The 24381-nt window shown below is 38.8% G+C and overlaps 1 protein-coding gene across 10 annotated transcripts in view; it reads right to left on the reverse strand.

The window, feature by feature from the left end:
* Positions 1–24381, reverse strand: part of LOC128700402 (carbonyl reductase [NADPH] 1-like) — an 85168-nt gene that overhangs the window by 28996 nt on the left and 31791 nt on the right. For all 10 annotated transcript variants that reach the window (XM_070099998.1, XM_070099996.1, XM_070099995.1 and 7 more), the window contains exon 5: positions 20437–20690. In XM_070099998.1, the coding sequence (XP_069956099.1) occupies positions 20437–20690 (254 nt within the window). The remainder of the gene's footprint in view (positions 1–20436; positions 20691–24381) is intronic.

A 24381-nucleotide genomic window follows, 5' to 3' on the forward strand; every position in this document is an offset into this window, starting at 1 on the left:
ACATTGCCCTCAGACATGACATCTCCACTGCCTCCAGCCTTCTCCTCGCTGCAACATTCATCACCCATGCTTCACACCCATATAAGAGTGTTGGTAAAACTATACTCTCATACATTCCCCTCTTTGCCTCCAAGGACAAAGTTCTTTGTCTCCACAGACTCCTAAGTGCACCACTCACCTTTTTCCCCTCATCAATTCTATGATTCACCTCATCTTTCATAGACCCATCCGCTGACACGTCCACTCCCAAATATCTGAATACATTCACCTCCTCCATACCCTCTCCCTCCAATCTGATATCCAATCTTTCATCACCTAATCTTTTTGTTATCCTCATAACCTTACTCTTTCCTATATTCACTTTTAATTTTCTTCTTTTGCATACCCTACCAAATTCATCCACCAATCTCTGCAACTTCTCTTCAGAATCTCCAAAGAGCACAGTGTCATCAGCAAAGAGCAACTGTGACAACTCCCACTTTATGTGTGTTTCTTTATCTTTTAACTCCACGCCTCTTGCCAAGACCCTCGCATTTACTTCTCTTACAACTCCATCTATAAATATATTAAACAACCACGGTGACATCACACATCCTTGTCTAAGGCCTACTTTTACTGGGAAATAATTTCCCTCTTTCCTACATACTCTAACTTGAGCCTCACTATCCTCTTAACCCTTTGAGGGTTTTCGTCATACTAGTACGTCTTACGCGTAGGGGTTTTTGACGTACTAGTACTCATAAATTCTAGCGACCTCAAATCTAGTGGGAGAAAGCTGGTAGGCCTTCATATGAAAGAATGGGTCTATGTGGTCAGTGTGCACAGTCTAAAAAAAATCCTGCAGCACACGGTGCATAATGAGAAAAAAACTTTTTCCATTTTTTTTTAATAAATCAGCGACTTTGCAGTGTATTTTCGTATAGTATTTATTGTTGTATTCTAGTTTTCTTGGTCTCATTTTATAGAATGGAAGACATATTACTGAAATTGAGATGATTTTGACTGGTTTTACAATGAAAGGTGCCTTGAAATTGAGCTCAAAGTAGCAGAAATGTTCGATTTTTACCAAACTTCAAAAGTAAACAAATCGTGCCAAGCGTGCAATACACGTCAACTGGTGAGTCTAATATTCTTTCACAAGTGCACCAATAATATTTATACCATTTTTTACACTAATGCAGTAGTCTGCATAACAGTAAATCTTATATTTTTTGTGAGAATAAAAATTCAAAGTGGAAAGCAAAAGAATATAAGAGGGGCCTTGAGACGTGACTAATGACTAGAGGAAATGTCATTTTAGTGCCAGGAATGTCTTTCTTGTTTATTCTGGACCCTATTTCGAAATTTTCATCTTTTGAAATTTGTGTGAAATTGGCAAAATTGCTAAATTCTGACCACTGTACTGGATAGTTGAATTTATAAATGGGTGGTTTCTTGCACCCATTCGATAGAAAAAATGGAGTTCTAGCGAAATATTTATGTTTTTTGTCGACTAGTACAGTGAAATTGGCCGAAAATGGGGCTCAAAGTGGGCAAAATCGCCGATCCGTAAACATCGCCGAGACCGCTAACTTTGCGAGAGCATAATTCCGTAAGTTTTCTATCAAAATTCAAACTTTTGGTGTCGTTATGATCGGGAAAAGATTCTCTATCTTTTCATAAGAGAAAATAATTTTTTTTTTTTTTAAATTTGGCCGACCCTGAGAACGAGTTTCGGAGAGGGCCTGTCGACCCTCAAAGGGTTAAAAACTCTTCACTGCTTTCAGTAACCTACCTCCTACATCATACACCTGCAACATCTGCCACATTGCCCCCCTATCCACCCTGTCATACGCCTTTTCCAAATCCATAAATGCCACAAAGACCTCTTTAGCCTTATCTAAATACTGTTCACTTATGTGTTTCACTGTAAACACCTGGTCCACACACCCCCTACCTTTCCTAAAGCCTCCTTGTTCATCTGCTATCCTATTCTCCGTCTTACTCTTAATTCTTTCAATAATAACTCTACCATACACTTTACCAGGTATACTCAGCAGACTTATCCCCCTATAATTTTTGCACTCTCTTTTGTCCCCTTTGCCTTTTTACAAAGGAACTATGCATGCTCTCTGCCAATCCCTAGGTACCTTACCCTCTTCCATACATTTATTAAAGAATTGCACCAACCACTCCAAAACTACATCCCCACCTGCTTTTAACATTTCTATCTTTATCCCATCAATCCCGGCTGCCTTACCCCCTTTCATTTTACCTACTGCCTCACGAACTTCCCCCACACTCACAACTGGCTCTTCCTCACTCCTACAAGATGTTATTCCTCCTTGCCCTATACACGAAATCACAGCTTCCCCATCTTCATCAACATTTAACAATTATTCAAAATATTCCCTCCATCTACCCAATACCTCTAACTCTCCATTTAATAACTCTCCTCTCCTATTTTTAACTGACAAATCCATTTGTTCTCTAGGCTTCCTTAACTTGTTAATCTCACTCCAAAACTCTTTCTTATTTTCAACAAAATTTGTTGATAACATCTCACCCACTCTCTCATTTGCTCTCTTTTTACATTGCTTCACCACTCTCTTAACCTCTCTCTTTTTCTCCATATACTCTTCCCTCCTTGCATCACTTCTACTTTGTAAAAACTTCTCATATGCTAACTTTTTCTCCCTTACTACTCTCTTTACATCATTCCACCAATCGCTCCTCTTCCCTCCCGCACCCACCTTCCTGTAACCACAAACTTCTGCTGAACACTCCAACACTACATTTTTAAACCTACCCCATACCTCTTCGACCCCATTGCCTATGCTCTCATTAGCCCATCTATCCTCCAATAGCTGTTTACATCTTACCCTAACCGCCTCCTCTTTCAGTTTATAAACCTTCACCTCTCTCTTCCCTGATACTTCTATTCTCCTTGTATCCCATCTACCTTTTACTCTCAGTGTAGCTACAACTAAAAAGTGATCTGATATATCTGTGACCCCTCTATAAACATGTACACCCTGAAGTCTACTCAACAGTCTTTTATATACCAATACATAATCCAACAAACTACTGTCATTTCGCCCTACATCATATCTTGTATACTTATTTATCCTCTTTTTCTTAAAATATGTATTACCTATAACTAAACCCCTTTCTATACAAAGTTCAATCAAAGGGCTCCCATTATCATTTACACCTGGCACCCCAAACTTACCTACCACTCCCTCTCTAAAAGTTTCTCCTACTTTAGCATTCAGGTCCCCTACCACAATTACTCTCACTTGGTTCAAAGGCTCCTATACATTCACTTAACATCTCCCAAAATCTCTCTCTCTCCTCTACATTCCTCTCTTCTTCAGGTGAATACGCGCTTATTATGACCCACTTTTCGCATCCAACCTTTACTTTAATCCACATAATTCTTGAATTTACACATTCATATTCTCTTTTCTCCTTCCATAACTGATCCTTCAACATTACTGGTACCCCTTCCTTTGCTCTAACTCTCTCAGATACTCTAGATTTAATCCCATTTATTTCCCCCCACCGAAACTCCCCTACCCCTTCAGCTTTGTTTTGCTTAGGGCCAGGACATCCAACTTCTTTTCATTCATAACATCAGCAATCATCTGTTTCTTGTCATCCGCACTACATCCACGCACATTCAAGCATCCCAGTTTTATAAAGTTTTTCTTCTTCTCTTTTTTAGTAAATGTCTACAGGAGAAGGAATTACTAGCCCATTGCTCCCGGCATTTTAGTCGCCTCATACGACACGCATGGCTTATGGAGGAAAGATTCTTTTCCACTTCCCCATGGACAATAGAAGAAATAAAGAAGAACACGAGCTATTTAGAAAAAGGAGAAAAACCTAGATGTATGTATATATATATATGCATGTGCATGTCTGTGAAGTGTGACCAAAGTGTAAGTAGGAGTAGCAAGATATCCCTGTTATCTAGCATGTTTATGAGACAGAAAAAGAAACCAGCAATCCTACCATCATGCAAAACAGTTACAGGTTTCTGTTTCACAGTCATCTGGCAGGACGGTAGTACTTCCCTGGGTGGTTGCTGTCTACCAACCTACTACCTAAACCTTATTCATATTACCCTAATTTACGTGGGAGTTTTTATTTTTTATGCAAATCAATTTTGCAGACTTAGAGCTGTTATCCTGCCTCAGGTCACTTAAAAGCTCAGCCTCATCCAAGGTACTACCACCCCCAGGATGCAACCCACAACAATTGACTAATATACTGCTAGGTGAACATGGACAGGTGAAAGAAAATATATCCAATGTTTTCACTAGCTACAGAACCTGTTTTTACATTAATGATATATGATACGTAAAACCTCAGATTTTGTCAATTTTGGGCAAAAAAAATGACCGGATAAATGGTCCAGTCATGAACTAAATAGATAGAAGTCCACAATTCCTCATTCTGTCTACCTGGAGTTTACCTGGAGAGAGTTCCGGGGGTCAACGCCCCCGCGGCCCGGTCTGTGACCAGGCCTCCTGGTGGATCAGAGCCTAATCAACCAGGCTGTTGCTGCTGGCTGCACGCAAACCAACGTACGAGCCACAGCCCGGCTGGTCAGGAACCGACTTTAGGTGCTTGTCCAGTGCCAGCTTGAAGACTGCCAGGGGCTGTTGGTAATCCCCCTTATGTATGCTGGGAGGCAGCTGAACAGGAATAGTGTCCGATTGTCTTCTGAAGTATCAGGCCAAGTCCACTAACTCTGACGTTTATCCCATCCAGGCTAAAGCAGCCATGTCCAGGATCAGTCTGTTCTTATTGTTCCCCAAGTCATAGGACACACATGACAATTTATTGTTTGTGCTGACTCAAGCATACACTTGTCATTCAGTCTAGTTTTCCCTGGGTTTACAGTATTCTGTGTGCCTTTATTAACATATAAAGGGCAACTAATACTGGCTTCTAAAGCAAGTGGTGGTGGCAAGAAGAAACTTGGTGTTCAAGAGAAACCTGAATTAATAAAGAAGGTTGAGTTTGGCTTCTTAGAGGCACCACTGGTTATGTGAAATTATGCTCTTCTTCAATTCAGAGAGGCTCGGGCACTGGAAGAGCTCACGACGGGCTGTTACATTAGAATAACTGTAACCTGGACAGAAAAGTGGAAAAGGCAGATATGACTTTGATAAGATTAACCTCATTTCTTTGCAACTGCAAATTAATTACACTGAATTTTTTGAATACATCTGTCAATTAAGTAATGTCATGCTTGATGTTTCTTAGTTCATCACATAGAATAAAATTGGAATCTTGGAAAAATTCAACAACTGTTTTAAAAAAGTGAATAGAAACATCTCAGTTTCCCTTTGACAGTCATCTAACTTCTGTGTGCAACAACAAACGATAAAAATCTTCATCACTCTCAGAGCAGAGCTGTCGACACAGTCGAGTACTGAGAGCATGTACCTTGATGTTGCTGCTGTGATAACACTGCTTAATGATTTGTGAAGTTGACCACTTAAGTTTTTTTTTGTAGCCAGATGTTACCTGTGGATTACACAGTGCACCGTAAACACACCATGGACAGCTTTTTTTTTTTTTTTCAAGAAACTGATGAAGCCAGAATGACAACCTGTCATCGATGGTGCCACATCTGTTGCACAAGCAAGAATGTTAGAAAAAATTCACAGCAACCAAAAATAATGACCTCCCTTTTTGTATCTGTTTCTAGTTGTCTTGCAAATAACAGCTCTTGAACCAAACTTTCATCTCTAATGAGTCTTAAATTTTGTTATACAGATTTTGTAAAACAAATGCTCCCTTTGTTCTGATGACACCCTGCCTCCCCCTTTTTCCTCAAAGCTCCCTTGGATCTTTCCACTGCCCCCAGGGGAGGGCAGTAATGCCCACTTTGGGAATCTCACTAGAACTACACATTACAATACCTGTATTTTTAGAGTCTGGTTGTCCTCTGCATCAACGGATCAAGTCTGATAGTTCAGAAAACAAGCAATCATGAAATATATAGTCATAGCCAGCCATACAGATCAAATAACATCCCTAAATACAAAGGTTGAAGATGCAGTGAAAGACTGGAAGATCAACATGGATACCCAATTGAATACACCTACCGTCCGACTTATGACCAAGCTTGGTTCCGACCAACCGGTCATAAGTCGAAATGGACGTAAGTCGAACCTTTGAAAATTGCCGACATATTGGGTAGGGCATAATGTCAAAACTTTCTTATATAAACTACCTACATAATACTGTAATGTAATGTACAATAATTATTTCATTCTTTTTACCATAATTTACTTCTATTGTTGCATTTTAATTATTTATGATATTGGCAGTTTGGAGGGATATGTTGTGTATCTTTATACGTATATGCTTCTAAACTGTTGTATTCTGAGCACCTCTGCAAAAACAGTGATAATGTGTGAGTGTGGTGAAAGTGTTGAATGATGATGAAAGTATTTTCTTTTTGGGGATTTTCTTTCTTTTTTGGGTCACCCTGCCTCGGTGGGAGACGGCCGACTTGTTGAAAAAAAAAAAAAATGTATTGTATATAATGTATACATGGTAATGATATGTATTGTAAATTTTACATCGCATACAGTATCATATGTTACTATTATCTTTATGTATTGTCGACACAGTGGAATGGGAGAATACCACTGGTAGTGTCATCCTGCCGGAATGTTGTATAACCTATACCCTTATTTATTTATTTATTTATTTATTTATTTATTTATTTATTTATTTACAATTTGAGCATACATACGAGGTGCAAAAAAATACAGATAAGAGCAGCATGCCAAAGCCACTTATACTATGCATAGCATTTCGGGCTGGCTTAAAATTAACTAAGCAATGATGAAATCAGTGATAATACATTATTGTAAACAGATAACTATAAAGCACAAATGAGTATTACAAAGACAGGTCATATGGTTGCTTGCATTGTTGTACATTCAGTCGTATGGAGTATTCTGTTAGGTAGTGTATTTAAAAAATAATAAAGTTAGATTGGGTTTTAGGTTTAACATTTATGTGATATAATTGTGAGAAACATTTAACCCTTTCAGGGTCCAAGGCCCAAATCTGGAGTCACGCACCAGTGTCCAAGAATTTTCAAAAAAAAAAATTTGTTATTTTTTCTTATGAAATCGTAGAGAATCTTTTTGTGAAGGTAATAAAACAAAAAGTACGAAATTTGGTGGAAAATTGACGAAATTATGCTCTCGCGAATTTTGATGTGTCAGCGATATTTACGAATCGGCGATTTTGCCGACTTTGACTCCCATTTTAGGCCAATTACATTATTCCAATCAACCAAATTCTTAGCTATTTCACTAGTATTACTTCTATTCTATCGATTGAGCACAAGAAATCGCCAAGTCAACTGTTTCAACTACAAAATAAAGTGATCGGAAATTGTTAATTTGGCCAATTTAACACAAAGTTCAAAATATTCCAATTTCAAAATAGGGTCCAGAATAAACAATGTAGGCATTCCTGGCACTAAACTAACATTTCCTCTGTTCATTAGTCGTGTTTTGAGGCTTTACAAATAAATTCCATTTTGATTTTTTATTCACATAATGAATTTTTATTCACACCAAAAAATAGAACATTTACTGCTATGCAATACTGTAATAATTGTATAAATATCATCACCATATTTGTGAATGTATATTAGACCCACCAGCTGACGTGTATTAGACGTGTGAGGTCGTTTGTTTACTCTTGAATATCGGCAAAAATTTAACATTTCCGCTACTTTGAGCTCAGTTTCAAGCCATTTCCAGTGCTAAAATCAATCAAAATCATCTCTATTTCTGTAATATGTCTTCCATTCTATCAAATGAGACCAAGAAATCGCAAATACAACTATAAAAAACATACGAAAAAACACTGCAAAGTTGCTGTTTTAATCAAAAAATCATGATTTCAGTTTTTTTCTCTCATTATACACAGTGTGCTGCAGGATCTGTTTTATGTGGTGCACACATACCACATAGATGTATTCTCTCATATATAGGCCCAAATGTACCACTCACAGTTTATCAGAGTGAGCTGAGCTCATGGCGTAGATCTACGGTTTGGACACTCACCATAAAGCCGTAGATCTACGGGACGGACCCTGAAAGGGTTAAGATATACAATTTATAAGGTTCAGTTATTCAGTATTTATTTGGTTTTGGGTGAGTAAGTGATCTTTGAGAAGAGACTTGAATTTATAAACAGGTAGTGTTTCTTTTATATTTACAGGTAATGAATTCCAGATTTTAGGGCCTTTTATGTGCATTGAGTTTTTGCATAGTGTGAGATGGACACGAGGAACATCAAAGAGTGATCTGTGCCTTGTGTTATGGTCATGTGTTCTGTTGAGGTTGGCAAGGAGATGTTTGAGGGGAGGGTTAATATCGGAGTTAAGTGTTCTATGTATGTAATAGGTGCAGTAATAAGTATGGATGTTTTGTATGGTGAGTAGTAAAGAGAAACAACCCTGGAACATGTGTAATACGTATCAGGTTGGCTGGCTGGGTGGCCGGGTCTGTGGTTGGCCGGGTGGGTGGCTGGCTGGCTGGATGGGTGGGTGGGTGGCTGGGTGGGTAGCTGGATGATGGGTGGATGGGTGGCTGGATGGGTGGGTAGTTGGCTGACTGGCTGACTGAATGTGGTTGTCTCTATATCTATCTATCTATATCTCTCTCTCTCTATATATCTCTCTCTCTCTATCTCTCTCTCTCTCTATATCTCTCTCTATCTCTATCTCTCTCTCTCTCTATATATATATATATATATCTCTCTCTCTATATATATATATATATCTCTCTCTCTCTATATATATATATATATATATATATATATATCTCTATATATCTCTCTCTATAACTCTCTATATCTCTCTCTCTATCTCTCTCTCTCTCTCTCTATATCTCTCTCTCTCTCTATATATATATCTCTCTCTCTATATATATCTCTCTCTCTCTCTCTATCTCTCTCTCTCTATATCTCTCTCTCTCTCTCTCTATATATCTCTCTCTATATATATATATATCTCTCTCTCTATATATATCTCTCTCTCTCTCTATATATCTCTCTCTCTCTCTCTATATATATATATATATATATCTCTCTATATATATATATATCTCAAAGGGGGACAGCAGAGGGCAGCAAGGGACTAGCTCCCTTAAGGTTTACTATACTAATAGCAGGAGTGTTAGAAATAAGATAGATGAGCTAAGATTAATTGCAAGTGCAGGAAACATAGATATTATTGCTATAACAGAGACCTGGCTCAATCTGAAAGATAGAGAGATGCCCTCTGAATGTCACATACAAGGCTATAAATTATTCCACACTGACAGGGTCAACAGGAAAGGTGGTGGAGTAGCGATGTATGTCAGAGACAATTTAAATTGTTGTGTTAGACAAGATATTAAATTAGAAGCGTCAGCCACTGAATCTGTTTGGTTACAGCTTCTCGAGGGCCGAGAAAAACTAATTTTGGGTGTGATTTACAGGGCCCCAAATCTTGATAGGGAGTGCAGTAAACTTCTATGGGACGAAATTCGTAAGGCATCTACACACGAAAATGTTGTGCTAATGGGAGATTTCAACTATAGACAGATTGACTGGAGCAATTTGACAGGAAATTTAGAGTCGGGTGACTTTCTTGATACGATCCAGGATTGTTTTTTAAAACAGTTTGTGACAGAGCCAACTAGGGGAAATAACCTCCTTGACTTGGTTCTTGCCAGTAGGGAAACACTAATTAATAATCTTGAGGTTAATGATGAGCTTGGGGAGAGTGATCACAAATCACTCAGTTTTAACATATCATGGAATTCCCCTAATAATGGCAATCAAGTCTCCGTCCCTGACTTTCGCTTGGCTGATTTCATAGGACTGAAAAATTACTTAGGTGGGCTGAACTGGAATGACCTGACTAAGGGTCAGGTAGGTGGTGATGGTTGCCGATATGATGCTTTCCAGGGCATAGTTCTAGCTGCTCAGTCAAATTATGTTCCAAATAGGGAAATCAGATCAAACAAAAATGATCCTAAATGGATGAACAATAGATTAAAATATCTGATTGGTCAAAAGAGAGGCATATATAGGCAAATCAAAAGAGGAGAGGGGCAATTAAGAAATCGATATATTCAGTTAAAGAGAGAAATAAAAAAGGGAATTAGAAAAGCAAAAAGAGATTATGAGGTTAAAGTTGCAAGAGAATCGAAGACTAACCCAAAAGGATTCTTTCAGGTATACAGAAGTAAGATCAGGGACAAGATAGGCCCACTCAAAAGTTCCTCGGGTCAGCTCACTGACAGTGATAAGGAAATGTGTAGAATTTTTAACACATACTTCCTCTCAGTTTTTACACAGGAGGATACCAGCGATATTCCAGTAATGATAAATTATGTAGAACAGGACGATAATAAACTGTGCACTATTAGGGTCACAAGTGACATGGTCCTTAGGCAAATAGATAAATTAAAACCTAACAAATCCTCAGGCCCTGATGAACTGTATGCAAGGGTTCTAAAGGAATGTAAAGAGGAGCTTAGCACACCTTTGGCTAATCTTTTCAACATATCACTACAAACTGGCATGGTGCCAGATAAGTGGAAAATGGCAAATGTGATACCTATTTTCAAAACAGGTGACAGGTCCTTAGCTTCGAACTATAGACCAATAAGCCTAACCTCCATAGTGGGAAAATTTATGGAATCAATAATTGCCGAGGCAGTTCGTAGCCACCTTGAAAAGCATAAATTAATCAACGAATCTCAGCATGGTTTTACAAAGGGGCGTTCCTGCCTTACGAATTTATTAACTTTTTTCACTAAGGTATTTGAGGAGGTAGATCATGGTAATGAATATGATATTGTGTATATGGACTTCAGTAAGGCTTTTGACAGGGTCCCACATCAGAGACTATTGAGGAAAATTAAAGCACATGGAATAGGAGGAGAAATTTTTTCCTGGATAGAGGCATGGTTGACAAATAGGCAGCAGAGAGTTTGCATAAATGGGGAGAAATCAGAGTGGGGAAGTGTCACGAGCGGTGTTCCACAGGGGTCAGTGTTGGGCCCCCTGCTGTTCACAATCTACATAAACGACATAGATGAGGGCATAAAGAGCGACATCGGCAAGTTTGCCGATGACACCAAAATAGGCCGTCGAATTCATTCTGACGAGGACATTCGAGCACTCCAGGAAGATTTGAATAGACTGATGCAGTGGTCGGAGAAGTGGCAGATGCAGTTTAATATAGACAAATGCAAAGTTCTAAATGTTGGACAGGACAATAACCATGCCACATATAAACTAAATAATGTAGATCTTAATATTACGGATTGCGAAAAAGATTTAGGAGTTCTGGTTAGCAGTAATCTGAAACCAAGACAACAGTGCATAAGTGTTCGCAATAAAGCTAATAGAATCCTTGGCTTCATATCAAGAAGCATAAATAATAGGAGTCCTCAGGTTGTTCTTCAACTCTATACATCCTTGGTTAGGCCTCATTTAGATTATGCTGCACAGTTTTGGTCACCGTATTACAGAATGGATATAAATTCTCTGGAAAATGTACAAAGGAGGATGACAAAGATGATCCCATGTATCAGAAACCTTCCCTATGAGGATAGACTAAGGGCCCTGAAACTGCACTCTCTAGAAAGACGTAGAATTAGGGGGGATATGATTGAGGTGTATAAGTGGAAGACAGGAATAAATAAAGGGGATGTAAATAGTGTGCTGAAAATATCTAGCCTAGACAGGACTCGCAGCAATGGTTTTAAGTTGGAAAAATTCAGATTCAGGAAGGATATAGGGAAGTACTGGTTTGGTAATAGAGTTGTGGATGAGTGGAACAAACTCCCAAGTACCGTTATAGAGGCCAGAACGTTGTGTAGCTTTAAAAATAGGTTGGATAAATACATGAGTAGATGTGGGTGGGTGTGAGTTAGACCTGATAGCTTGTGCTAACAGGTCGGTTGCCGTGTTCCTCCCTTAAGTCAATGTGACCTGACCTGTCTAGGTTGGGTGCATTGGCTTAAGCCGGTAGGAGACTTGGACCTGCCTCGCATGGGCCAGTAGGCCTTCTGCAGTGTTCCTTCGTTCTTATGTTCTTCTTATGTTCTTATCTCTCTCTCTCTCTCTCTCTCTCTCTCTCTCTATATATATATATATATATATATATAGATATATATATATATATATATATATATATATATACATATATATATATATATATTCTTCTTCTTCTTTCAACACACCAGCCGTATCCCACCGAGGTGGGGTGGCCCAAAAGGAAAAACAAAAGTTTCTCCTTTCATATTTAGTAATATATACAGGAGAAGGGGTTACTAGCCCCTTGCTCCTGGCATTTTAGTCGCCTCTTACAACACGCATAGCTTACGGAGGAAGAATTCTGTTCCACTTCCCCATGGAGATAAGAGGAAATAAACAAGAACAAGAGCTAGTAAGAAAATAGAAGAAAACCCAGAGGGGTGTGTATACATATGCTTGTACATGTATGTGTAGTGTGACCTAAGTGTAAGCAGCAGTAGCAAGACGTACCTGAAACCTTGCATGTTTATGAGACAGAAAAAACACCAGCAATCCTACCATCGTGTAAAACAATTACAGGCTTACGTTTTACACTCACTTGGCAGGACGGTAGTACCTCCCTGGGCGGTTGCTGTCTACCAACCTACTACCTATATATATATATATATATATATATATATATTTTTTTTTTTTTTTTTTTTCAACAAGTCGGCCATCTCCCACCAAGGCAGGGTGACCCAAAAAAGAAAGAAAATCCCCCCAAAAGAAATTTTCTTCTTCTTATTCTTTTTAGTAATGTTTACAGGAAAAGGGGTTACTAGCCTATTGTTCCCGGCATTTTAGTTGACTTTTACAACACACATGGCTAACGGAGGAAAGATTCTTATTCCACTTCCCCATGGATATAAAAGGAAAAGTAATAAGACCAAGAACTATTAAGATAAAATCAAAGAAAACTCAGATGAGTGTGTATAAATTAACGTGTACATGTATGTGTAGTGTGACCTAAGTGTAAGTAGAAGTAGCAAGACGTACCTGTAATCTTGCATATTTATGAGACAGACAAAAGACACCAGCAATCCTACCATCATGTAAAACAATTACAGGCTTTCGTTTTACACTCACTTGGCAGGACGGTAGTACCTCCCTGGGCGGTTGCTGTCTGCCAACCTACTACCTATATATATATACATATATATATAATATATATATATATATATATATATATATATATATATATATATATATATATATATATCTATATCTCTCTCTATATCTCTCTCTCTCTCTCTATATATATATATATATATATATATATATATATATATATCTATATTTCTCTCTCTATATCTCTCTCTCTATCTCTCTCTCTCTCTATATATATATATATATATATATATATCTCTATATCTCTATCTCTCTCTCTCTCTCACTGGTACACGTAAGTCATCACACATAGTATAAATTACCTAGGATAAATGACCAAAGCACCTCAACAACCCCTCTTCTGCCCTCTGACTAATGCTTTTATTAACTCCACACCTTCTCCTAATTTCCACACTCCGAATTTTCTGCATAATATTTACACCACACATTGCCCTTAGACAGGACATCTCCACTGCCTCCAACCGTCTCCTTGCTGCTGCATTTACCACCCAAGCTTCACATCCATATAAGAGTGTTGGTACTACTATACTTTCATACATTCCCTTCTTTGCCTCCATAGATAACGTTTTTTGACTCCACATATACCTCAACGCACCACTCACCTTTTTTCCCTCATCAATTCTATGATTAACCTCATCCTTCATAAATCCATCCGCCGACACGTCAACTCCCAAGTATCTGAAAACATTCACTTCTTCCATACTCCTCCTCCCCAGTTTGATATCCATTTTTTCTTTATCTAAATCATTTGATACCCTCATCACCTTACTCTTTTCTATGTTCACTTTCAACTTTCTACCTTTACACACATTCTCAAACTCATCCACTAACCTTTGCAATTTTTCTTTAGAATCTCCCATAAGCACAGTATCATCAGCAAAAAGTAACTGTGTCAATTCCCATTTTGAATTTGATTCCCCATAATTTAATCCCACCCCTCTCCCGAACACCCTAGCATTTACTTCCTTTACAACCCCATCTATAAATATATTAAACAACCATGGTGACATTACACATCCCTGTCTAAGACCTACTTTTACCGGGAAGTATTCTCCCTCTCTTCTACACACCCTAACCTGAGCCTCACTATCCTCATAAAAGCTCTTTACAGCATTTAGTAACTTACCACCTATTCCATAAACTTGCAACATCTGCCACATTGCTCCTCTATCCACTCTATCATATGCCTTTTCTAAATCCATAAATGCAATAAAAACTTCCCTACCTTTATCTAAATACTGTTCACATATATGCTTCAATGTAAACACTTGATCTACACATCCCCTACCCACTCTGAAGCCTCCTTGCTCATCCGCAATTCTACATTCTGTCTTACCTCTAATTCTTTCAATTATAACTCTACCGTATACTTTTCCTGGTATACTCAGTAAACTTATTCCTCTATAATTTTTACAATCTCTTTTGTCCCCTTTCCCTTTATATAAAGGGACTATACATGCTCTCTGCCAATCCCTAGGTACCTTCCCCTCTTTCATACATTTATTAAACAAAAGTACCAACCACTCCAACACTATATCCCCCCCTGCTTTTAACATTTCTGTCATGATCCCATCAGTTCCAGCTGCTTTACCCCCTTTCATTCTACGTAATGCCTCACGTACCTCCACCACACTTACATTCTGCTCTTCTTCACTCCTAAAAGATGGTATACCTCCCTGGCCAGTGCGTGAAATTACCGCCTCCCTTTCTTCCTCAACATTTAAAAGTTCCTCAAAATATTCTCGCCATCTACCTAATACCTCCCTCTCCCCATCTACTAACTCCCCTACTCTTATTAAAAAAACTAGTCATTCTTCTGACTACAGGCACTGATCCTGATGTAAACTTTTTCTTAAATGAAGTACACGAATCAAACAGCTGTAATTATTATACAACAGACCAAGCAAAGACATTACTCAGGGCAAACAATAACATAACTATCTTTAATTATAATGTCAGATCCATGAGCAAACACTGATGACCTCACAGCATCACTCAGTTCCTTTCATTCCAGTCTGTCAATCATCACACTCGCAGAAACCTGGCTAAAACCTAGTATTACAGATGTCTATACCGTTCCTGGTTACACAGCCATACACAGCTGTAGGACAGACCAGCTAGGGGGGTGGAACAGCCATTTTTTTTTTTTTCAACAAGTCGGGCGTTTCCCACCGAGGCAGGGTGACCCATGTACTACTCCAATAAACTTGAATGTACCTATAAATCTTGCACAAGGGATGAACATGGTGAATATATCACAGCTAAATTTAAATCAAAAGACCTGCAAAAACCCCTCATAGTTATAAACATCTACAGAGTACCACAGTCAAACATTTACCACTTTAGTGAAAAATTAGGAAACTTGATAGCTGATGCACATATGAACAAAGACCATCTGCTTCTAACAGGAGATTTCAACATAAATCTACTACATAAATAACATGCCCAAGCACTCTGCTCCAGGGCCAGACTCATGGAACTCCGTGTTCATCAAGAACTGCAAGAAGCCCCTATCACGAGCTTTTAACATCCTATGGAGAGTAACATGGACACGGGGGTCGTCCCACAGTTACTAAAAACAACAGACATAGCCCCACTCCACAAAGGGGGCAGTAAAGCAATAACAAAGAACTACAGACCGAAAGCACTAACATCCCATATTATAAAAATATTTGAAAGGGTCCTAAGAAGCAAGATTGCCACCCATCTAGATACCCATCAATTACACAACCCAGGGCAACATGGGTTTAGAGCAGGTCGCTCCTGTCTGTCTCAACTACTGGATCACTACGACAAAGTCCTAGATGCACTATAAGACAAAAAGAATGCAGATGTAATATATACAGACTTTGCAAAAGCCTTCGACAAGTGTGACCATGGCGTAATAGCGCACAAAATGCGTGCTAAAGGAATAACAGGAAAAGTTGGAAGAATGGATCTATAATTTCCTCACAAACAGAACACAAAGAGTAGTAGTCAACAGAGTAAAGTCTGAGATGGCTACGGTGAAAAGCTCTGTTCCACAAAGCACAGTACTCGCTCCCATCTTGTTTCTCATCCTCATATCTGACACAGACAAGGATGTCAGCCACAGAACAGTGTCTTCCTTTGCAGATGGCACCCAAATCTGCATGACAGTGTCTTCCATTGCAGACACTGCAAGGCTCCAGGTGGACATCAACCAAATCTTTCAGTGGGCTGCAGAAAACAATATGAAGTTCAACGATGAGAAATTTCAATTACGTACTCCGATATGGTAAACATGAGGAAATTAAATCTTCATCAGAGTACAAGACAAATTCCGGACACAAAATAGAGCGAAAAACCAACGTCAAAGACCTGCGAGTGATCATGTCGGAGGATCTCACCTTCAAGGACCATAACATTGTATCAATCGCATCTGCTAGAAAAATGACAGGATGGATAATGAGAACCTTCAAAACTAGGGATGCCAAGCCCATGATGACACTCTTCAGGTTGCTTGTTCTATCTAGGCTGGAATATTGCTGCACACTAACAGCACCTTTCAAGGCAGGTGAAATTGCTGACCTAGAAAATGTACAGAGAACCTTCACGGCGTGCATAACGGAGATAAAACACCTCAGTTACTGAGAGCGCTTGAAGTTCTTGAACCTGTACTCCCTGGAACGCAGGCAGGAGAGATACATGATTATATACACCTGGAAAATCCTAGAGGGACTAGTACCAAACTTGCACATGAAAATCACTCACAACGAAAGCAAAAGACTCGGCAGACAATGCAACATCCCCCAATGAAAAGCAGGGGTCACTAGCACGTTAAGAGACAATACAATAAGTGTCAGGGTCCCAAGACTGTTCAACTGCCTCCCAGCATACACAAGGGGGATTACCAATAGACCCCTGGCTGTCTTCCAGCAGGCACTGGACAAGCACCTGAAGTCGGTACCTGACCAGCTGGGCTGTGCCTCGTACATTGGATTGCATGCAACCAGCAGTAACAGCCTGGTTGATCAGGCTCTGATCCACCAGGAGGCCTGGTCACAGACCGGGCCGCAGGGGCGTTGACCCCCGGAACTCTCTCCAGGTAAATTCCAGGTAAACATAACCAAGACCCCCAAGTAACCGAATTCACAAACACCATAAGCAACTGCCTGTTGCTACCAACAATATCTAAACCTACAAGAATCTCTGAGACCAGTGTCTCCTTAATAGACCACATCTGGACTAACCCCATAACCCCTTTAAAATCAGGCATAATCACAGACAACACCAGAGACCACTACCCAACCTTTCTCATAACCAATCTAGGTAAATTGCCCCAAGGCATTACTAAAGTTACCTTCAGACTACATAACGAGACAGCTGTAAATAACTTTATAGCAGCTATGAATAACACTGACTGGCAAAATGAGCTGGAAACATATACAGACATGAATGAATGCATAAATAATTTTCTAAAACTAACCAGATCACAGGAAAACTAAACAGCTCACAGCAAAGAGACTAAATAGTCCCTGGCTAACACCCAGCAATCTTTAATCCATTAACACAAAGCACCAATATGAAAAACAGTACAGAATGGGCCAAATAACTAGTGACCAGTCAAAACACTACTCGTTAGCTCATACCAGCCTCATAAGAAGGTCTAAAAAAATTTTATTATGAAAACAGACTACAAACCATCAAAGGTGACATGAAAAAGACCTGGAAAACTCTATCTGAAATTCTTGGAACTAAATAGATATCCAAAAACAAAACAATCAAATAAACAAAAAAACAGATGAACCCCTACTCACACCAACAGAAACAGCAAACAGACTTAATGTTTTCTTCTCCACCATAGGAAAGAACCTAGCAAGCAAAATCCCAAACTCAAACACCTGTCCATCTGACTACCTCACAAGCATCTACCCGAACACACTATTCCTAGCTCCAACCAAGCCAACAGAAGTCTCACAACCAACACCCTTAAAAACAAGGCAGGAGATAATCAATTTTCCAACTTTTATGTATTGTCACCAATTATTGCAACACTCTTTAACAAATCCATTGAATCCTCCGCTTTCCCAACGATTCTCAAAATAGCAAGGGTCACTCTGATACACAAAGGAGGTGAACAAGCTGACTTGAATAACTATAGACCAATATCTAACTAACCACTCCTCTCTAAAATCTTTGAAAAATGATTTCATAAACGGATCTATTCCTACCTCGTCTCACATGAATGATGCTATCATACACATGCTAGAACTAATATATACCGCTCTCGAAAAGAAGGAAGTCCCGCTGGGAATTTTCATTGACTTACGTAAAGCTTTTGATACAGTCGACCATGAACTGCTGTACACTAAATTAACACACTATGGTATAAGAGGCCACTCCCTCAACTACCTAAAGTCATACCTTAGCAACAGAAGCCAATATGTGTACACAAATGATGCAAACTCTTCCACACAACCAATCACAGTCGGAGTCCCACAGGGAAACGTCCTTGGCCCACTCCTCTTTCTCATCTACATCAATGACCTACCGAATGTATCACAGCTTCTCAAACCCATATTATTTGCAGATGACACTACATACCTTGGCCCACTCCTCTTTCTCATCTACATCAATGACCTACCGAATGTATCACAGCTTCTCAAACCCATATTATTTGCAGATGACACTACATACGTCTTCTCTCACTCAGACCCAGTCATACTCGCCAACACAGTCAATGCAGAATTGCAGAAAATATATGCCTGGATGATGTCTAATAAACTAACACTGAATACTGACAAAACCTATTTCATTCAGTTTGGAAACAAAGCTGCAAATGTTCCAATTAACATAACGCTAAACCGATCACCCGTCACAAGACTCACAGAGGGAAAATTCCCAGGAATCCACCTTGACAGTCGCCTCAAGTTCCAGACACATATACAACAAATAACCAAGAAAATCTCTAAGACTGTAGGTATACTATCAAAGATACGGTACTATATTCCACAATCAGCCCTTCTTGCACTGTATCATTCACTCATCTACCCTTATCTCACATATGGAATTTGTGCATGGGGATTAACAATATTAAATCACCTAAGACTACTAATAACCCAGCAAAAGGCAGCATTCAGAATGGTAACAAATTCCCACTCCCGACAGCATACTCCACCAATATTCAAGTCTAAATCTGCTCACCTTAAAGAACATCCATACTTATTCATGTGCCTACTACATACATAGAACAATATAAGCAAACAAACCCTCCACTCAAACTTTTCTTAGCCAATCTAAACAAGACACACGACCATAACACAAGACAGATCTCTTTTTGATAAACCCCGTGTCCACATCACACTGTGTAAAAACTCTATGCACATAAAGGGCCCCAAAATTTGGAATTCATTACCAGAAAATACCAAAGTAACCCGGTCTGAAAATCAATTTAAGACTCTTCTCAAAAGCCACTTAATCACCCTAGACTAAATACACAATACTCATTATTTAACACTACCAATAAATCTACCAATTACCTAAATCTTAAAACTTCATAACTAGACAACCAAGCTCATATATTGACAAATTAGCACAAAGTAGTATAAATACCTACCAAAATCAGTATTGCCCTTCAAATTGTAGCAGTCTCATACTGTAAACTACTCCTGAATCATGTTTCATAAAAAAACATTTTTAATACATGAATATATCCTTTGGTTTGTATAAATTAGATTCACTTATTAAAAGAACTACTGTACAACTATGATAATTTCTTCAGTGATAAGTAGTCAGTAAGCCATTAATTAAGTCAGCCCATAATGCCAAGGCATAATAGAGGCTCTCGTTGCACTGTAACCCATCATTGTAAACATATTATCTCAATGTACTACTTGTGAAGAAATAAATGAATTTGAATTTGAATTTAAATTTCATAATTCGGGAGTTGCAGACAACTGGCATTATCATACACTCCTTTGCCCTGTTAGTCTGTTAAAATGAAGTTTTTTAACAGACTAATGTATAACCCAGGTGCTGCACATGCCATCTGCCGCTTCTCAAATAAATATGTATCTTTTAATAAGTTACGCCTTTGATTTTATGCATAAATGTTTTTTTTTTTAAACCAACTCAAAAGCCTTCTAACCCTCATACTTAAAACAAAAATCACATACACAAAGCTTTTCAATACTATAGTCTGTTCATGACATTTATTCTGCAAACAATCAGCCAAATTCTTACTTGACAAACTGGTTCATTAAATCACAGAGTTCTTCCTCTGTCAGTGAGGGGGATGAAAACTTCTGTCTAAGAGCTGATGCTGCAGGTTCATCTCCATTAATGTTCAAGAGATGACCAGCAGAGCTGGAGACTGTTGACACTCTTGCATGGGGTCGCAAGAGGGGAAAAAGTGAACGACACACTGCAAGAGTGCCGAAAAAGTTCACCCTTACTGTGTTCTCTGCTTGTTCTCCAAATGGTTCGGTTGCTGCTGTCTGTAGTAATATCAATAAACAAATATTATAGAAAAATTGAAATATACAACACACTCATTCATTAGTTCTTTAGGTTGGTGTTCTCTTATAATGACTAACTTTTCTCTAAGTACAGCAGCTAAAGCTTATTTTCATCAATTTTTGAAAGCTGCTCACAGGAGCTAGTTATTGTCACAACCTGAGCAAAATAGCAATCATATACAGCAATAATCTTTAATTCTACAAGTGCATGATATAACCAATACAGACTTAACTGACATCACTTGCATACTATAAAGAAAACCCCTGGTAATGTTGAGCATTTTGGTCAACTTGGGTTAATCTTGTCCACGAGGATGCAACCCACAACAGTTGGCTAACACTCAGGTACCTACTTAATATTAGGTGAACACAGGCAGGTGTAAGGAAACATGCTTAACGTTTTGTCGGTGCCGGGGATCGATCCCAGACCCTCAGTGTGAGAGCCAAGTAGATCTTGGCAAACTACAGTAGTTGACTCTTACGGTATTCTCAGCTTAGCTTCTGATATTTAGATAAATAATGGAAGTATTAAAACTGTAAATAAAATGTACGTAATTCACTTAAAGTAAATTAGGATAATTGTGTTAACAATCATGCATTCACAGAACATTTCATGACTTTCATTAAAAATAGTTCATATTTCAAGAGAATGTTCAAAACATACTTCCTAATAATATGAACTACTTTATGTTTGGCCAATAAGAAAATCCAATTTCTATGTACTGGTGAAACAAATGAATAAAATTTATTTCTATAAAGTGGAGTACAGTACTTTATAAAGGAGGCCCCTGCTTTAAGGTGCTTCGCTTTAAGTTATTATGGACATTTCAAATTACAACCAAAAATTCATTTATACGGCGCCACTGTCTATTTACATCCTCTGAGAACAACGTCTATTGATTATGCCTGGAAACTTATCAAAAATTCAAGTTATTGCGTATTTTATATATACTCTGACAACTGTACATATGTGTACCTGTACCTAAATAAACTTACACATCATCCTGGCAAGCAGGTACACATTAAAATCACTAAAAGTGTCTCGCAACATAATAGTGGTTCAGACATGTATGCGCAGGGCTCCAGCCCAACAAAATGTGATCAGTCATGAGGGAACCTTCACCAAATTCAACTTCAGTAACAAAAACATAAGGTGGGACCAAGTAAACCAGGTTCTAAATGATATAAACTGGGAAGACATCCTAAGCAACACCTATCCAAACCTATGTCTAGAAAAAATTAACACTGTGGCACTAGAGGAATGTTCAAGGCATATTCCTTTAGGGAAAGGGAAGAGAAGATGTAAACTAGAAAGAGAAAGGCACTCCCTATACAGGAGAAGGCGAAGAATAACAGAGCGGCTAAGAGGTCACTATATCTGTAATACGAAGGGAGGCACTGGTCAGAGAAATACCAATCAATCAAAGTTTATTCTCTATAAGGATTACAATGCTGGGTTTACAGATTTTGGTTATTGTGAGGTTTACTTGTAATAAAATACTAATTACAGAGGGGGCCACTAGAACACCTAGCATGGCTAGGCATTTCGAGCAAACTTAGATTAATTCTTAACAAACATCGAACTTAAGCTAAAGGAATCTTACAGGAGTGAAGAAACTCGGGAACAACTAAAAGCCATAAATGAATTTGAAAGAAGCCCAAAATATTTCTTATCTTATGCCAAATATAAGTCAAGAACAACATCCAGCATTGGACCCCTACTTAGACGAGATGGGTCCTACACAGACGACAGCAAGCGAATGAGTGAGCTACTCAGGTCCCAGTATGACTCAGTTTTTAGCGAGCCGCTAACCAGACTGAGAGTCGAAGACCTAAATAAATTTTTTATGAGCGAGATACAGCATTTGGTAAACTCAAACCTATCTGATATTATCCTGATGCCAAATGACTTCAAAAAGGCGATAAATAACATGCCCATGCACTCCGCCCCAGGTCCAAACTCATGGAACTCCGTGTTCATCAAGAACTGCAAGAAGCACCTTTTAACATCCTATGGAGAGGAAGCATGGATACAGCGGTCGTCCCACAGCTGCTAAAAACAAGACATAGCCCCACTCCACAAAGGGGCAGTAAAGCAATAGCAAAGAACTACAGACCATATCATAAAATTCTTTGAAAGGGTTCTAAGAAGCAAGATCACCACTCGTCTAGATACCCATCCGTTACACAACCCAGGGCAACATGGGTTCAGAGCATGTCGTTCCTGTCCGTCCCAACTACTGGACCACTATGACAAGGTCCTGGATGCACTAGAAGAAAAATGAAATGCAGATGTAGTATATTCAGACTTTGCAAAAACCTTTGACAAGGGTGACCATAGTGTAATAGATGGATCTATAATTTCCTAACACACAGAACACAAAGAGTAGTAGTAAACAGTAAAGTCTGAGACGGCTACGGTGAAAGCTCTATTCCACAAGGCACAGTACTCACTAAAATCCTGTTCCTCATCCTCATATCTGACACAGACCGAGCCGCAGGGGCGTTAACCCCCGGAACTCTCTACAGGTATACTCCGGGTATCTTCTCTTCCTCTTCCTTAAAGGAATATGCCTTGAGCATAACTCGAGTGCCACAAAGGTAATTTTTCTAGACACAGATTTGGGTCCATGTTGCTTAGGCTATCTTCCCAGTTTACATCATTTAGGGCCAAGTTTACATGGTCCCACCTTATGTTTTTGTTACTGAAGTTGAATTTGGTGAAGGCTCCCTCAAGACTGATCACATTTTGTTGGTTTGGGGCCCCGCACATACATGTCTGAACCACTATTATGTTGTGATCTGAGTATATTGTTTTTGATATGGCAATATTTCGTATCAGACCATTATTGTTAGTGAAGATGAGGTCCAGTGTATTCTACAATCTTGTTGGCTCTATTATTTGCTGGTTTAAGGTGAATCTGGTGCAGAGATTTAAAAGCTCGTGTGTGTGAGTTTTCATCTGAGCTGAATCGTCTTATCTCTGCTACATTATTTGCAACATTCCAAGATTTTAGATGAAATCCCCCAGGAGTAAGATGCTGGTAGCAGGAGTTAGATAGTTTAATATCTTTATTATGCACCCCATACCCATCCTGTGGGCGGTAGTCAAAAGATTACAGAGGTACATAATGGGTCCAGGGACTGGACCCCAAAGTTATGATAGCTGAACTAGTTACAAAGGTAATGAACTCCAGGTAGATCTGGTCACAATCATGGAAAGTTTCAAAGGTAATGAATCAGCCTCACTCCTATACATGGTTACAGTCATGAACAAATTACAAAGTAATGAGCCACTAGCCAGAGCTGGAAGATTTTCCAGACAGTGTTCAATTTTCAAAAGCTGTTCCTGGAATTGTTGGGAAGTTGCATCCGGAAGCTTGTATACAACCACAATGACCAGGTTTTGGTTCTCGATCTTTACTGCCAAAACTTCAGCTACATCATTTGAGGCATTTAGTAGTTCCGAGCATATCAGCGACTCTGATATACAGGCCAACCCTCCCTCCCTTTTGCTTGTTCACTCTGTCGCATCAGTATAGGTTATAACCCGGGATCCATATTTCTTTGTCGAGGTGATATCTACTTTTTAACATAGTTGAATTACTTAACTGTGATTAAATTGGGATTTTTTAAAAAGTTAACCATTCTTATCTTGTCTAGATATGAG

This window comes from Cherax quadricarinatus, chromosome 71 (assembly GCF_038502225.1).
Source record: "Cherax quadricarinatus isolate ZL_2023a chromosome 71, ASM3850222v1, whole genome shotgun sequence".
Lineage (NCBI taxonomy): Eukaryota > Metazoa > Arthropoda > Malacostraca > Decapoda > Parastacidae > Cherax > Cherax quadricarinatus.